Source organism: Mus caroli, chromosome 8 (genome assembly GCF_900094665.2).
Source record: "Mus caroli chromosome 8, CAROLI_EIJ_v1.1, whole genome shotgun sequence".
In the NCBI taxonomy this organism is placed as follows: Eukaryota; Metazoa; Chordata; class Mammalia; order Rodentia; family Muridae; genus Mus; species Mus caroli.
Window position 1 is genome coordinate 36,912,791 of NC_034577.1, and position 17,936 is coordinate 36,930,726.

Genomic DNA, 17,936 nt, shown 5'->3' on the forward strand with positions numbered 1-17,936 from the left:
CACATGATGGCTCACAACCACCCATAATAAGATCTGACACCCTCTTCTGATGCATCGAAGGATAGTTACAGTGTACTTAATTATAATAATAATAAATCTTTGGGCCTGAGCGAGTGCAGTCGACTGGAACGAGCGGTGTTGACCTGAGCAAGCAGAGATCCTCTAAAAAATATTAAATTCCCAGCAATGACATGAAGGCTCACAGCCATCTGTACAGCTACAGTGTACTCATATACATAAAACAAAATAAACAAATCTTTAAGATAATAATAATAATAAATAAAATCTTTGGGCCAGAGCAAGTGGGGCCAGCTTGATCGAGCAGAGGTACTAACTTCAATTCCCAGCTCACAACCACCTGAATAGCTACAGTGTATTCATATACATAACATAAATAAATAAACAAAAATTTAAGAACATTGGAAAATACAGATGATTTATACTATGATTCCTAAAATCAACAAAATTACAGTTATGGAGTACTAACAAAATCATTTCATGGTTGGGGGTTACCACAAGGTGAGGAGCTGTATTGAAGAGCTGCAGCATTGGGAAGGTTGAGAAGCACTGGAAAGGGTTACTTTTGCTCCAAGGTGCCCTCTGTGTGGGACTGAGGCACCCTGTCTCTAGACCTTCCCCTTCTATTTAGTCTCTGTAAACAGACCTGTTTCTCTCCCCGATTTCAAAGACCACAAGTCTTCAGAATCCTCTTTAAAAAATAAAAATGACCTGCATGCTACATTCCCTCTCAGTATGCTTCGCAGCAACCTAAACGATGATGAAAGACAGCCGTGTTTCTTCCCCCTTTGAAAATTTTTACTAAAGTACAATTTACATACAGAAATTGAACATATAAATTTCCAGTCCATTGCATTTTCATAGCCTGAACAATAGATGCGAGCCGTGCCAGATAAAAACAGAGCAGTCCCAGCACCTCTGAGGAGACAGCACATTTCACAATTACTCTTTAAAATACCTCATAAAAATTTAACTAAGGCTAGCAGTTCTTCAGACCTATTCAGAAGAAACACAAACTCCTCCATTGCTAACTTGAGAGTCCCAAGCTCAAGGGAATAAAACAGTTTTCTACTTTGAAGGCACAGTGTGCAGTACGGCTCTTGGTGTTTACATTGCTGAAAACTGGCTTTTGATGGTGCTCATTAACTTAAAATAATAACTCACTATAAAAATAACCATCCTAAAGTAAGAGTAACATGAATCCCTCTAGCTTAGACAGAGGGTCTCCTGGTTTCTTCTAGGGGAAAATGGACTTGGGGTGGGAAAATATCTCAAAGCATCAATCTGATCCCTCCCTGTGTGTTTTCTGACGCTCTTCTCTGATAGTTTACTCCAAGGACATTGGCTTCCTGGAGTGACAGAAACAAAGTACCCTGGAAAACCAAATAAGACTCTCTTCTGTAAACAGGTTTGAAAAACTAGCAACTAAATCTAGGAAGACAAGGAGGATTGGGTCTGGAGTGGGGACTTGAAGCGGGAGGGACCCAAGCTGAACGGACAAGAAGGGGAACTGAGAAAGAAACCAGACTGAACTCCTGCAAGGGTTTTTCCCCTACCACAGGCACCTGACCACACACACATGCATACTCCCAACACACACGCACACACACACACACGCACACACGCACGCACACGCACACACTAGCACACCTCAGACTCTTGTCTCTCCAGAGTACAGTGCATTGATTTTCCATACTGAGGGAGGGCAGGGAAAGAGACACTTTGCAGAGAGGAATCCTGAGCTGAAAGAGACAAAGGAAAAGTAGCCAAAGCAGTAATGGGGTCTGAATATGAGCAAAAGATAAGTGAACAAATGCATAAAAATGTCACCATGAAGCCCATTGTTTTGTATACTAATCAAAATATTGATATAATTCTTCAAGACATGTTTTTTTAATGTGTATGAATGTTTCATTTGCATGTATCTATGTGCATTACCTGTGTTCTTGATACCCAGAGAGAACAGAAGAGGGCATTGGATCCCCTGGAGCTGGAGTTACAGATGGTTGTGAGCCACCATGTGGTTGCTGGGAATTTAACCCAGGTCCTCTGCAAGCAAGAGCAGCAAGTGCTCACAACTACTGAGCCTTTCATCCATCCCTGAATGTAATTTTTTAAGAGAGGATGTTCCTCATCAAAATGAAGCCCAACAAATCTTGGTGGATGAAGATTTCCCTTTAAACTAAGACCTGTAAATCTACCATGTCTGTTCAAAACATAACCCAGCAAGAGAGCAGCAGCTTTGAACATAATGATCATCGTATTTGAACTGGAAGGAAAAGAATGAACACATGAAATAAAAATCAATGATGAAGATGCTCTGAATGTTTCCAAACAGTTTCCTAATATAGAAGACATAAGAATTAGAATTGCAGGGCAGTGGTGGCGCATGCCTTTAATCCCAGCACTCGGGAGGCAGAGGCAGGCAGATTTCTGAGTTCGAGGCCAGCCTGGTCTACAAAGTGAGTTTCAGGATAGCCAGGGATATACAGAGAAACCCTGTCTCGACAAACAAAAGAAACAACAACAACAACAACAACAAAAAGAATTAGAATTGAGCTTAATGTGGCAATTCATGCATGCAACCTCAACACTAGGAGGCTGAGGGAGAAGATCATCCACAAATTAAAGACCAGACTGGGCTACATCCTGAGTGTTCCAGACCAACCTGCCAACCTGGGCAGCAGAGTCTTATTCTGTCTGAAAATAAGAAAAACAATTCAAAAATGAGAGTTATTGGCTCAAACAATGAGTTATGAAATATCATGATCTGGTCTGTTGCCTGGGAGTGTTTCTAGGACTGGCAGCCTGAGGCTCTGGGTGGAGAAGGAGGCAAGGCAGGCAACACCAACCAAATACAACCCACGGCTCCTGACACATATGTGGCAGAGGATGGCCTTGTTGGACATCATTGGGAGGAGTGGCCCTTGGTCCTGTAGAGGTTTGAAGCCCCTGTGTAGGGGAATGCCAGGGTGGGAAGGTGGGAGTGGAATGGGGAGCACCTTCATAGAGGCAGGGGGAGGGGTAATTGGATAGGGGGGTTCCAGACGGGAGACCTGGAAAGGGAATAACGTTTGAAATGTAAATAAAGAAAATATCCAATAAAAGAAGGAAACAGGAGGTGATGTTCTCTGGGCATGTACATGCCTTTGAGGTAGACATTTCCACCTCATTTTAATGAACAGACTGATTCACAGGGAGATTAAGAACCTGCTAGGATTGTGAATGCTGGGAAGTGCTTGCTGATGGAAGCCTGATATGGCTGTCTCCTGAGAGCCTCTGCCAGAGCCTGACAAATACAGAGGTAGAGGCTCACAGCCAACCATTGGTCTGAGTACGGGGGTCCCTGATGGAGAAGTTGGAGAAGGGACTGAAGGAGCTGAAGGGGTTTGCAACAGTGTCAACCGGTCGGGGGGGGGGGTAGTGGACCACCAACCCAAGAGTACACACGGAGGGATCCATGGCTCCTGACGCATATGTGGCAGAGGATGTCCTTATTGGCCATCTGTGGGAGGAGAGGCTTTTGGTCCTGAGAGTGTTTGTTGCCCCAGTGTAGGTGAATGCCAAGGCCGGAAGACAGGAGGGGGGGGAAGCACCCTCATAGAGGCAAGGGGAAGGAGGCATGGGGTAGAGGGTTTCCGACAGAGATACATGGAAATGGGAAAACACTTGAAATGTAAATAAAGAAAATATTCAATGAGGGGGGGGAGGGAAGGAGGGAGGGAGGGAGGGAGAGAGAGAGAGAGAGAGAGAGAGAGAGAGAGAGAGAATGAGTCTAGCTTGTGGTAGTATAGTAGGTAGGTAGAGAGCCATAGCTGGAGCCTAGGATGCTTGTTTCACAGCCTCTGTCCTTCATTTTTGCACCTGGCTACCCAGAAAGAGATGTGCCACAAACGGAATGAAATACAAGTTTCAGGCCACCTTTGCTTGAGGTCCTGGTAAGATCCGGACCCTATTGTACAATTTTTAATTTTATTAATATCCTTTGTCTTTCAAAGATTCATTTATTATATGTAAGTACACTGTAGCTGTCTTCAGACACCCCAGAAGAGGGCATCAGATCTCGTTACGGATGGTTGTGAGCCACCATGTGGTTCCTGGGATTTGAACTCAGGACCTTCCAAAGAGCAGGCAGTGCTCTTAACCACTGAACCCTCTCTCCATCCCCAAAAGAATTTTTTGAAGGGCAGAGGAGAACCAACAAAATGTATTGTCCCCCATAAAGACTTTGTCTTCTCACAAAATCCTCACACTGGATTCATTCTTTCTGATTTTCAGAAGAGTAAGTCCGATTCAGAGTTGAAATGCTTTGTGATAAATCTAATTCTTGCCAGGCAGTACATCGTGGAAGGTTGTATGGCACAGAATATAGGCATTTTCCCTTGTCTGAGATCTGTGATCGCTGGTGCATCAACACCAAAGGTGAGTGAAACTCTTGGGCTACTTAAGCCTTCGTGAAGTATCTGTACAAGTATACAGCTACAAACAGGGGGTCACGGGATCTACTAGACACTGTCCTGCCTGCAGGAGACACAGCTGAGCGACCCTTACACTCAAAGACTTAGGTACATTTGCTATATCTACAAATAGAAAACACACTCCATGCTCCTCAGTAAGAGGGTGATAGCATAAATTGGAAGTGGGCTTGTTGTCACGTGACTTCAATCCCAGCCACTCAGGAGGCAGGGGCAAACATCTCTCTGTGTTCGAGGCCAGCCTGGCCTACAGAGTGAACTCCAGAGCAGCCAGGGCTACACAGAGAAACCATATCACAAATAATAATAATAATAATAGTAATAATAATAATAATAATAAATACTTAAAATAAAATTTATTTAGTATAATAGTAAATGAGAAACAAACAAAAATGTGTGCAAGTTATTGATTATCCTCTGTGGCTACAGCATGGAAAGGCAAATGTAAACGCAGAGCTGAGAGGGTTGTCTGGCATCTGAATCCTGGCTCATACCTGTTCCCTGCCTTTCAGGGGCACAACGTTGAAATGTGTCAGGGTAAGAGAGACAGTAGACCTAGGTCAGTGAATGAGCAGGAACTCTAGCACAAAGCCCAGTTGCTGACATCATGTGGGCTTTGCGTGCTGAGTAAAGCGTTAGCTTTGTTTCTGAAGCAAGGTCTCATGAAGCCCAGGCTGGCCTCAAGCTCACTGCATAATCAAAACTGACTCTGAATTCCTGATCCTTTGCCTCCATCCACCCTACAAATTTTGTGTTTATAGGTATGCACCACCATACCACACACACACACACACACACACACACACACACACACACACCACTCCCTTCAATCCACTTTAGATACAGCCAATGACAATTCCCCCTTAGAAACCTATAATTAGGGAGCTGTATGGTGGCCAAGCCCTATCAATTGGCTGGTCTTTTCTACGACACTAGGATTGGTAACATTCTTCAAGATAAGGTAGATTTTTATTTTTTTTTTAAAAAATGGGGACAGAAAAAGGCTCAAAAGGTCAAGACTGCAAAAACAGGACAAATCTCTGCAGACCTAACTCCCCTAGCAGGTGATGTGAGATTCACCCAAAGGAGTACCACCTGGACAGCACACCTATCCTCCTCTGAGGTAGGAAAGGCTAATACCTACCTTCCAGGGACTAAAGGACTTCTGTTCTTAGGAAGTGTCAGATGTATAGCCAGCAATCTCAGCTAAAACCCAAACCACTCAGCACCCATTGCCTTGATATATTTCCTGACCAGACCTTTAGCTGCAATAAACTATAGAACATTCTAGGCTCTTAAAGACCCTAACATGAATAGTCTTGATGATGACAAATATTAACAGCATCCTGCACATGTAAGCTTTCCCGAGGATGAGTATGTCAGGCCTCGTGGAAAAGTAGCTTTCCAGAGGAGGCTTAGGGCTCAGCTGACGGAGGAATTCATTTACAAGGCAGCCACACAGGCAAGGCTATACATATTAGGTAAGAACCCAAACTGCACAGCGCTCAGAAAGCAAATAAACAGACTGAAAAAAAAATGCCATATATTTATAAAACTGGCCTATGACAGGTTGACAGGTAAAAACGGACAGTGACAACACTGTTAAGTCGCCAGCACACACAGCATAGCTCAGATAATCAACTGGGTTAAAGGCAGGGTATCATCTTTCTATTTTTGGTGTTGAATAGATTTTTAATAAGCTCTTCATTGCAGAACTGGGTTTGTGGAAAGTCTTTGGGGAGAGGGAGGATTTTTTTGTTGTTGTTGTTCTGGGTAATCTGATGTGTGATGTCTTTGAATGCAGTAACCACCTTGTCTTTGCTCAAGGCTCAGGGCATATCCCTCAGATGTGGCAGATGATAAGAGGGTCTGTATTAGTCCCCTCATTCGGAAGACAAGGGGAAAAGATAGGTCTGAGAGCTTCATGGAAAGGGGTCGGGGGGAAGCTATAGATGAGGGACTCATCTGTCGCATTGTAGAAGGCTATGTGTCCAGAGTCATAGTCCAAGAACACACCAACTTTATGAACGGGTTCTCGGACATGTTGCCCTTTCAGGGGAGATGAAACCCAGAGACTGTAATCGTCGCCAATTTTTAAGCCTATGAGTGAGAAGAGGTCCCCGGGCGGTTTGGGGAGATTCCCCTTTCTGTTCACAGAGTCCTTGCAGATCCCCACTTCCCACTCCGTCTTCTTTCCCACTTCCACCTCCCAGTAGTGTCTCCCACAGGTGAAGATCTGGGCTCCCAACACAGTTGCAGACTGATCAAATCGCTCTGGGTTGTCAGGTAATTGCTGTCTGGTCCCTCCGTACCGAACACTTTTCAGATCTTCGGACAAAAGCAGGTAAGCATTGGCTGTGGCTGGATCTAGAGTTACATCTGCTGCAAGAAGAGAACAAATCTTTTGACATCCTTGGTAACCTCCCAAATATATTAATTTTAACCTAAATTCTTAATAGATAGTCCTATTATTATTTATTTGGGTCTTTTTTTGAGACAGGATTCTAACCAAGTAGCCCAGGCTGGGCCTTAAACTTGGCAGTTCTCTCTAACCTTAGCTTCTTCCGTGCTGAGATTTAGACATACTACCAAGCCCAGCTAGGTCTACTTTTTCCTTTTTTTTTAAACTAGATGTTATCTTTATTTATATTTCAAATGTTATCCCCTTCTTGGGTTCCCCTTCCAAAAACCCCATATCCCATTCCCCCTTCCACTGCTCAGCAAACCACCCACTCCTGCTTCCCTGTCCTGGCATTCCCCTACACTGGGGCATAGAGCCTTCTCAGGACCAAGGGCCTCTCCTCCCATTGATATCCAACAAGGCCATCCTCTGCTACATATTTGGCTGGAGCCATGGATCACTCCATATGTACTCTTTGGTTGGTGGTTTTGTCCCTGGGAGTTCTAGGGGTACTGGATGGTTCATATTGTTGTTCCTCCTATGGGACTGCAAGCTCCTTCAGCTCCTTCAGTCCTTTCTCTAGCTCCTTCATTGGGGACCTTGTGCTCAGTCCAATGGTTGGCTGTGATCATCTACCTCTATATTTATCAGGCACTGGCAGAGCCTTTCAGGAGACAGCTATATCAGGCTCCTGTCAGCAAGCACTTGTTGGCATCTACAATAGTATCTGGGTTTGATGATTGTATGTGGGATGGATCTCAAGGTGGGGCAGTCTCTGAATGGTCTTTCCTTCACACTTTGTCTCTGTATCTCCTCCCATAGGTATTTTGTTCCCCCTCAAAGGATAAACAGGCTGAGAAAGAAATTAGGGAAACATCCTTCACAATAGTCACAAACAATATAAATTATCTTCCTATGACTCTAACCAAACAAGTGAAAGATCTGTATGACAAGAACTTCAAGTCTCTGAAGAAAGAAATCAAAGAAGATCTCAGAAGATGGAAAGATCTCCCATGGTCATGGATAGGCAGGATTAATATAGTAAAAATGGCCATCTTGCCAAAAGTAATCTACAGATTCAATACAAAATTCCAACTTAATTCTTCATAGAGTTAGAAAGAGCAATTTTCAAATCCATCTGGAATAACAAAAAACCTAGGATAGCAAAAACTATTTTCAACGAATCACCATCCCTGACCTCAAGCTGTACTATAGAGCAATAGTGATAAAAAAACAGCATGGTATTTGTGCAGTGACAGGCAGGTAGATCAATGGAATTGAATTGAAGACCCAGAAATGAACCTACACACCTATGGTCACTTGATCTTTGACAAAAGAGCTAAAACCATCCAGTGGAAAAAAAGACAGCATTTTCAACAAATGGTGCTGGTTCAACTGCCAGTTAACATGTAGAATGCAAATAGACCCATTCTTAGCTCCTTATATAAAGCTCAAATTCATGTGGATCCAGGACCTCCACATAAAACCTGATACACTAAAACTAATAGAAGAGAAATTGGGGAAGAGCCTCAAGAACATGGGCACAGGGGAAAATTTCCTGAACAGAACACCAATAGCTTATGTTCTAAGATCAAGAATTGACAAATGGGACCTCATAAAATTGCAAAGCTTCTGTAAGGCAAAGGACAGTGTCAATAGGACAAAACCAACAAATTGGGGAAAGATCTTTGCCAACCTTACATCCAATAGAGGGTTATTATCCAATATACACAAAGAACTCAAGAAGTTAGACTCCAAAGAACCAAGTAGCCCTATTGAAAAATGGGGTACAGAGCTAAACAAAGAATTCTCCACTGAGGAATATTGAATGCCTGAGAAGCACCTAAAGAAATGTTCAACATTCTTTGCTAGGCCTATTTTTTAACTTAGGCATTAGGCAGGCAAACAACCCCAGCCATAAAGTAATAGGATATGAGTTAAAAGCCAGTCTGGGCTACATAATGAATGGAAGAACAGCCTGGACTACACAGCAATATCTGGTTTCAAAACCAAGTTTGTGGCCAAACTCTATATAGTAAATTTGAGACCAGCTTGGTTTATACTATAGAATTCTATTGTACAGTATCTATTTCTATTCTTTTTTTTTTTCTACAAACAAAAAGTTTTCAATTTAATTTCAGTGCATTTGGTAAAATGGACTCCTTTAGAAAAGAAAAAGTCCACCTCTAACTGGGCTTGATGCCTAATGTCATTAACTCCAATACTTAGGAATCTTAGGCAAGTGGATTAACATGAGTTTAAGGCTAGCTTGGGCTATGTCATGAGACCCAATCTCAAAATAAACAAACAGAACACAGAACAGAATCTCCAAGCTTGTTTTTCACTGCCCATGGAACAGACAGTAAAGCTACAAGAAGAGGCAGAGTAGAGTCATGTGAAGAGAGGTCAGGCACATCTGTGAGGATGAGAGGAAACTGACTATAATAAAAGTTGTGTTCTAGACAGTTTTAGAATCCCAGTTTATCTCTTTACACAGGACACCCTTGCTGTTAGACATGGCAGGATTTCTGCAGTTCAGATAGAAGACAAATGGGTAATTTGTTACCCTCCTTCTAAGTGCAAATTATTTCCTATGCATTAATGTATTTAATCATTGTTGCAATTATAATATTCTCATATTGCATGCAACAATACATAGGGAATAAATAAATGACAAGTGCTAGAGAGAAGGCTCCATAGTTAGAAGTATATGATGCTTCTCACAAGGACCAGAGTTAGAGTCCCAGCACTCATGTCTGATGACACACAACATTCTAGAATACCATCTCCAGGGGACCTGACACCTCTGGCCTCCTTGAGCACCCAAATTCATGTACATTCATACACATATACTCATTGCTAATAGTAAATCTTTAAAAATAATAAATAAAAACTTGAAAAATGGGTCAGAGGTATCAAAGTGTTGGTGGAAGGCCTGGCTAACTTGCCCAAAGCCCTGGGTTCTATCCCTAACACTTAAAAATAAATAAATGGAGAGAGAAAGAGAGAGAGAGAGAGAGAGAGAGAGAGAGAGAGAGAGAGAGAGAGAGAGAGAGAGAGAGAGAGAGAGAAGTAAACCTGGTGTGGTCACACAAACTTACAAGCATAGCACTTTGAAAGTGGAGGCAAGAGGGTCAAGATCAACCTTAACTACATAGGGAGTTCTAGGCCAGCCTGGCTACATGAGACCTTGTTGAACAAATACAAAACAATTAACTAAACAAAACTGAGTTTAAAAGAAAATTTAAAATCATACAGATTAATTTTACTAACATTACAAAATCATTGAGAATTATGATAGTAAATTTTTAATTCATGGTTTTCCACTATGCCATGGTCAAATGCAGCCTTGTGTGAGTTAGCATCCCGGTGACAATGTCATACAGCTCTGTCATGCAGCTCATGTGAACTACTAGGTCTTCATCCCTACCTCAAACTTTCACTGGCTGTGAGATAATTTGCCCGCATTGAGGTAGATAAGCATACAATAATGTACTAGACATTCTAGATCCTTTATCTGCATGTAGAGTGTGCACACACCCATCTCCAAACAATGCACCTGGCAACGTCAGGACCCCTCCGCCCCAACTTACATCAATCTATATATACCATCATCTTTGAATAATGGTATCAGGCTATACATACTCCCATCTTTGAACAAAGATGTTTCCCATCTCAGAGGTACGATCCAATTCAGTTGCCACTCAAATGTTCCCAAAGAATCTGGGCATGACAAATAGAGAGGCCTGCCTCAAACAAAGTAGAGTCAAAGACTTAACACCCAAGGTTGTCCTCTGACCTCTATACCCATTGACTGGCACAAACTCCTACTCTCACACACATATACACACCCGTACCACAATCACTCCCACTGCCTGACCACACACAGGGATTAAAACAAAAGAATGTAAGAGGGATATTGCATGTGCTGGGTATGGTGTATACATATCACAGAACCCTTTGACAACAAGCAGAGCCTGACAGAACATCCAACAAGGCTTCTTGTGTCTTGGCTCAAGCATAGGCAGTGTTTACAACTTGGTGTCTTAGCACTGACTCTAAATACTATAACTGAGAGCCTCCTGTCAGAAGAATCTTTTATGCTAGAAGAAGCTGCCCAAGAACTCAGGGGTACCCATAACATGTGCTGAGCTTAACTATGGAAATCCCTGGAGATATGACAAGAAGACGGACTTACTGCTGAATTTTCGCAGCATCTCCCTCATCCCAGTGATGTGACACAGGCTCAGTTCCGTGATGGTGGTCTCTGGAGACTGAAACAACAGGGACTCATACCTTCCAAGAGAAAACAGAGCCTCATTCTCTCTGTGACACATAACACCCAACCTGTCGGTCCATAGCATCTCTTTGCAACAATATCCACATACTCTTCCCCACACCTTCAGTATTTCATCAGCACCAGATCTCCATAGACTAATAGACACCTACCGATCCATGGCTCCTTTGACTTCCTAGGGATATAAAGAAAAGAAGGTTACTCTGCACTCATCTCCATCACTAGCGAATCGTAAATCGATCCTCATCCCAATCTCGTACTTAGTTACTTAGACTCTACTTCCATGATTCTAGCACATCTTGAGAGGAGGTAACAGATAGGATAGGAGAGTAAAGCCTCAGCTTTTTCTAAGGATGGTTTTTAATGAACATGAGATGTTTCTCACTCTGACCAGAGAGTTGTTTGTTCTCTTTCTTCACATCTAAGCTTTAATTAAAACAAAAACAAAAACAAATCTTATTTGTAGGGAGTAGGGAATGCACTTTGTCACAACACAAATATGGAGGTGAGAGGGAAAATTAAAGGGAGGCTGATCTCTCAGACCATGTGAATCCTAGCCAAGGATTGAAGTCACATGGTCAGCCTTGACAGCAATCACCTTTACCCACTAAGTGATAGCTTGCTAGCACTTAAAATGTCCTTTCTTTAAAATGTGTTTTAGCATATATTCATTATGTATAATAATGGATTTCATCCTGACAATTTCATATGTGTATGTATTTTGATGCATTCCAATATGTAAATAATATATTTTTGTGTATCCATATATGCACATAATTTTGATCTTGTCTTCTTTCCACTCTTATTTATCCCTTTCCTATTCCCAACACATCCACAATTCTAATCACATGACCTTATTTGTTTCATGACATAAAGAGTTTAATTAGGGTTATTTATGGGGGTGGGTAAGGGGTTATGTACAGAGAATGGGCAGCTTACCAGTGACTACATCAATAAAAAATAATATCACACACACACACACACACACACACACACACACAGCAACCACTAACTGCCTAGACATGCTCAGAGATGACTGGGGACTCCTAAGCCCTCCTTCCTTTAAAATTTGAATATCTAATTCTTGAGGCCAAATATTAACCTCATGTGCCAAGGAACCAGAGATGAGCAAAGAAAAATGCCTGAGCGAGAGCTGAGACAAAGCCCATGTCATGTTTTATGATGTTCTTTAGTCATTTAGAAGACACAAAATTAGATAGCACTCCTTATAGAGTCTAATCATGAATGGGACCTGAAGCGGAAGTTGGCTCTGTGGCTTATAACTGAGACGATGTTAATGAGTGCAGTAGCCTAGGGAGGTAGTAGGCAAAGATTGAACAGAGGTCCTGGCACAGAGAATGCATGGATCCTGCCACCTTTTAGCTGCAGGGCAATCAGGTCTCCTTAACGGCCATCAATCTGATTATTAAATATTTGCTATCCTAGGTCCCTTTTGTAAGTGATGATCACCTGTAGGCTACATGACACTAGGACTTAACCCTCATCAGATCTTTGAAAAGATTAAATTCACCATGCCCACTGGCTTACAAATAAATCGTGAGTTTCTAGACAAGGCTGTGTGTGCAGAAGCAGATCCAGAAGAAACTAGTCGTCCCTGGGCTTGTTTGTGAAATGTTTTTTGTTTCCTTTTCACCTTGTTTGATTTCTCCTCCTTTTCAAGAATTTTTGATACCCAGATAGATACCTTAGGGAAATGACGTTTAGGCAGAATTTAATTTTTCAGATGATTATAGAAAAATGTAGTTCCTATAGTTTGAAATACTAAAAGCCACTGTGCATTTTCTTTTTTTTTTTTTGCATTAATTTTTCCCCAGTGTCCTCATGAATTTTGCCTCACCTCAAAAGATTCTAACGTTAAGTTCTGACAGGTAGATTCAATCCGCTCAATCATTTTACTGAGGCGGCGGATTTGCTGGGTCAGCTGGATCTCGTTTTCCCTCAGCTTCTTCATGTTCGCCTTCTCCTCCTTCTCCAGGAGCTGGAGCTGGAGCTGTTCCTCTTCCTTCAGGAACTGGTGCATCTTCATGTATTCAGACACAACAACCTGCTTACAAGTCTTGGTCTCCTCCTGCTATCACATGTGCAGAGAAATTCACAAGCACACACACACACACATGCACACACGTGTTAGCAACAGAAACAGTCCTATAATGTATAATTTATATTGATATGATGGGTGACGAGGACAAAGTTTTGAGAGGCGCATATGTACCCAACAGTCAACAAAATCAGATTTTCTAATCTAAGAACTGTCACTCCTACTGAACGAAACAAAAGAAGTCAAAAAGCGTGATGCAGAGTAATCAGCACTAATTGGAAATAAACTGAAATCTAAGAGGAAAACAATGAAAACAAAATTAAAGTTAATAGTAGGAAAGTAGAAAAATGAAATACAATTTAAAAGGAAAAAATTATGAAACATGAATGTGTACGTTATTAGACAAATATTGGTTTTAAAAACAAACTTGGCATCAAGTTACATATTAGAAATACATCACAAGATGTTGCACTTAATTCGAGATATGAGCCAGCCTGGTGGCACATGTATGTACAACTAGAACTCAGAAGGCAAAAGTGGAGGTAGGAGGATTAGATGTAAACTTGAGGTCAGATTGTTCATCTCCATGATCAGTTCCCAGATAGCCAGGACCATAGAGCAAGACTCTGTCTTACAAAACAAATAAAACAAGAATTCAAAGTGTGCAATGAATCATCATTTGATCTACCACCACATTTGAAATCCTAGGAATTGGATGGTTAAGGCAGACAAAAACAACAACAAAAAAAAAGGCTAACCTGGGCTACATAGGGAAAGGCTGTCTAAAGCAAAATTCCTCATTTTCTTCATTTATTGGGAGACTCAAATATTCACATTGAATGCACTAGCATGTATGGATGTGTGTGTGTGTGTGTGTGTGTGTGTGTGTGTGTGTGTGTGTGAGACTGTGTGTGTGTTTACATAATACATCTGTGCAGACCATAGGACGGCCTCCCGTGTAATCAATCTTCATCTTTGACTTGGTTTGAAACAAGGTGTCACCGCTGTGTACATCAGGTGAGCCTGCCATTGAGCTTCTGGGGTTTGTTGGATGTCTGTCTGCCATCTCCTGGTAGGGATCATGAGGGGGCTATAAATGCTTGTCCTTTTGGCTTTTATGTGGGTTCTGAATACCCACACTCAGGTCATGAGGCTTGCATGGCAAATGCTATTACCCACTGAGCAAATTCCCCAGCCCTAATACCTATACTGCCTGTGCCATAGGAAACGTTTCGTTCTTTGCTTTAACTGCTAGGTAATTCAAGTCCAAATCCGTGATAAACCTCAGGCATTTGTTGCAGTATAATCCAATCTACTATGTGCCATTGTCCTGTGTTCTTTATTTCCTTTTAATTGGCATGCAATTTTTACCCTGAGCATCTGAGAGACTCATTTTTAAAACTAGTTTCCATCCTATCTTGAAAATACATTGCTTGTGTTTTAAATAACATTAATTAGATCCATCATAAAAGACTAGTCAAGAAAGATAAACAAGTTAAAACTGGGGTGAGTTAACCCGAGCTGAACTGTGATACTTCTCAGTGAGCACACAGTGGCAGTCAGCCAAACAGCAGGGTACTGCCTATGACCAAGAGTCAAAAATGGTCCTTTCCAGAAGAGATGGTTCAGTGGTTAAGAGCACTGACTACTCTTCCAGAGGTCCTGAGTTCAATTCCCAGCAACCACATGGTAGCTCACAATCATCTGTAATAGGATCTGATGCCCTCTTCTGGTGGGTCTAAAGGCAGTGACAATGCACTCATATATATAGAATAAATAATTTTAAAAAAATGGTCCTTTCCCCCTGACATGTCAGCAGGTATCTCACACACAAGATCAAACACTAGACAGACACTGACCTTACACAACATCACTCGTTCCTTCTCATGGTTCAGGATGGCCTGAACTTCCTTCTTCTTTTTCCGTAAAATATTTATGATATCCTGGAGTTTTTCCTGCAATAGAAATGAACCCCTTGGCAAATAAGCAGGGTATGCAGTGGTAGCAAGATCAAGAAAACTAGCCATTGGAAAATGACTGAGGCTCTCAAAGAGAGAGTGAAAGCAAGAACCATGCTACATGAAGATACGTGCCCATGGCTGTTACTGACAGAGACCTGGATGAGAGTTAGTGGCTAGGACCAGTTCTGGGTTCTGGGTTGCCATCGAGCATCCCAACTTACTTTGTGCTGCTCCTCAGCCTCACTTGAGAAACACGCCTTGTTTGTCCCTTGACCAGGAGGTGAGACATTAATGACACTCTGCTCATCGTCAGAGAACACCCAACTGGGCCCTGGCATTCTCCCACAGATGCTCTGCTCATCCTCGCTCTGCAGCACCTGGGATCTCAGCTGTCTGCCAATATTAGCCAGTCTCCCCAGCCGCTCGTTGGCTTGAAAATGCGGGGCTCCCAAAGTCCTCCAGCATTCAGGACAAGATAAAGGTGTGTTGTGCTCTTCCCAACTCTTGAGGAGGCACATCAGACAAAAGCTGTGCCCACACTCAGTGGTCACTGGACTGCTGAAATAATCCAAGCAGATGAAACAGGTCAGCTCTTCCCTGAGGTTCTCCATCAAATCTGCTGTGGATATTTTCTCATGGTTGGACATCAGGACAAGGCTACACTTCTAGTCTGGGATTACAGAAGTCCCCTTCAGTCACAGCTGGGTGATGATCAGGTGCTGTGTTGTTATTACAAGAAACTTGTTCTCCTCTGTACCTGATTACACCAAATGATACGTGCTCTCCAGCTCTCCAGCACAAAGCCAATTGTGACTTAATGTGGAACTTCTGGGCACTGACTCATCACCAGCCCCAACCTTTTATTGAATGTTTTTCTATGCGTGCCACATGCTAAATGCGGGGTTTCTGATATAATTGGATTGGTGGGTTGGTTTTTTTTTTATTAGCTAGTTCCTGTATGTAAATGACACCATGAAACCGTTTAAACACATGAGTTTGGGGTTCCGAAAATGAATTACTTAGTGGATACCAGCACAGAAATTGTAGAGGTCTCTGATTCGTGAATAGAAAGTGTGGGCTACATCCTTCAGTAGACCGCACTTGACAAAACTAGTTGGGAAAGAAGAAAACTACAACGTGCATTCTTTTCCCATTAAACCCTTTTCTCTATTTCACCAAAGCTTAAGCTTTCCACGCAGTAATCAGGTACTCTGTGTATTTGTTTGTTTGTATTCATCCTAATGGAGAACTATACCATTGAACTATTCCTTGACCTGAGACACACAATGAATTGACACTTATACTTATCCCTCCACCCTGGAAGACCACGAAGCTCACCCAGCTGACATCGTGAAAAGTAGCTAAGTGACACTCTTGAAGATTACCTGAAGACACCATTGCACCATGGATTGGATAGAAAGAATCTTATCTTGGTAGAAATATAATGTTGCTGCTTGTTTTCACCTTCTAGAAATGTTCAAACTAGTCATAAACCTCCTGACCCTCTTTTAATTCTTACTTGGCAGAAACTGAGTGGGCAAACATTTTTCTCTTGATGTTGGAAAACGTAAATGTATAGTACAGTGATTTATGTTTGGTGATCTCTACAATTAGTGCCAAGTGCCATAAAACCAGAATGTCATGTGACCGTGAATCGTTCTTGTCATGCCCTTCTATATGATATTTGCTAGGGAGTATATCTTAAGCTCCATTCAGTGCACCATGCCATGTGTATATTCCCTGATGCTATCCTGCTTGGCAACCTTCTGCAGATCTATATTACCAAAGCTACCCTATTAACCTTTTGTCCCTGACTTTTAAGAATTGAGCTGCTTCCCCATCCCCCACCCATTTCTTATTAGCTATTAGGTGTTGTCTTATCTTCAACTTTGACAAACCAAAACTCACCTTTCTGAAGTCACTGATCCATCACTTCTTGGCCTGGTGGGCAGAGATACAGGGTGAAGATGTTTATTCAAATATGTTAAACAACTGTGATTTGTACAAGCATTTTCAAAACTGGGATTCAAATTTAAACACACCAAGAGAGGTGGCATCAGTGAGACATCACAAAAGCACCTGGCTTAGGTGATTTCCAGACTGCGATTTGGACACAGCTTCACATTAGCTGTTAGAAACTAGTCATAAGCAAAAGTCTCCCCCCAAAATAAATAGACAATAACTCTAAATTAAATGTCATCATAGGAAAAAAGATATATGAAATGTCACCACTATTCAATGCAATTCATATCCCAACCTAGAGGGAGTCTAGAACAGGTCTCACAGTTGAGTTGGAGTGCATCATAGAGCCCACATTCTGATTTGGAATTAGGGGATGGGCATCTTCTAGCTTCAATTCCCACTATTGTTCCATTGCACTTCCTTCTTCCAAATAAATAATTGTCTTTTTTTATAAGTGTCACAAAAGAATAATTGTGCCTTGTTCATTTCTAACCAGGAGAATTTTCCCCACCTATCCAGTGATAAGGACGTTTTCAAATGAGGGATAGTGAATGGTGCCCATGATTCTAGGGCTCAGGAGGCTGAACAATGAGGATTGCTTGTTACAAGTCAGCCTGGGCTATGGAGCAAAGTACAAGCTAGACCAGCCTACAGCATTGTCAGACCGTCTAAAAACATTGAAAATAAATGTTTTAAATGAACAAACAGAAGAGTCACATTACTACACAGTGACCGTCTTCACTTGGCTGGAAACAGATCTTAC

General features: G+C 41.9%; 1 protein-coding gene across 3 annotated transcripts; it reads right to left on the minus strand.

The window, feature by feature from the left end:
- Positions 1–6,022: 6,022 nt before the first annotated feature.
- On the minus strand, positions 6,023–15,950 carry Triml1 (tripartite motif family like 1). Of its 3 annotated transcripts, none has more exons than XM_021170511.1 (6): positions 15,433–15,950; positions 15,110–15,205; positions 13,050–13,280; positions 11,344–11,366; positions 11,093–11,190; positions 6,023–6,875 (listed from the first exon to the last, which is right to left on the minus strand). In XM_021170511.1, exons 1-6 carry the CDS (start codon positions 15,856–15,858, stop codon positions 6,337–6,339), a joined length of 1,413 nt encoding a protein of 470 aa, XP_021026170.1. In that variant the 5' UTR covers positions 15,859–15,950; the 3' UTR covers positions 6,023–6,336. The 3 variants fall into 3 exon arrangements, with proteins under 3 accessions (XP_021026170.1, XP_021026171.1, XP_021026169.1); XM_021170512.1 differs by having other exon boundaries at positions 6,117–6,872; positions 13,050–13,283; positions 15,433–15,930; XM_021170510.1 differs by having other exon boundaries at positions 6,117–6,875; positions 13,050–13,283; positions 15,433–15,930.
- Positions 15,951–17,936: the final 1,986 nt, after the last annotated feature.

Excerpts from the sequence above, each read along its gene's own strand:
- Triml1 (XM_021170510.1), bottom strand. The coding sequence starts at position 15,858 with ATGTCCAACCATGAGAAAATATCCACAGCAGATTTGATGGAGAACCTC. Across the intron at positions 11,191-11,343 it reads GTCAAAGGAGCCATGGATCG|GTATGAGTCCCTGTTGTTTC; the intron begins GTAGGTGTCTAT and ends TTCTCTTGGAAG. Across the intron at positions 6,876-11,092 it reads GATGCTGCGAAAATTCAGCA|CAGATGTAACTCTAGATCCA; the intron begins GTAAGTCCGTCT and ends CTCTTCTTGCAG.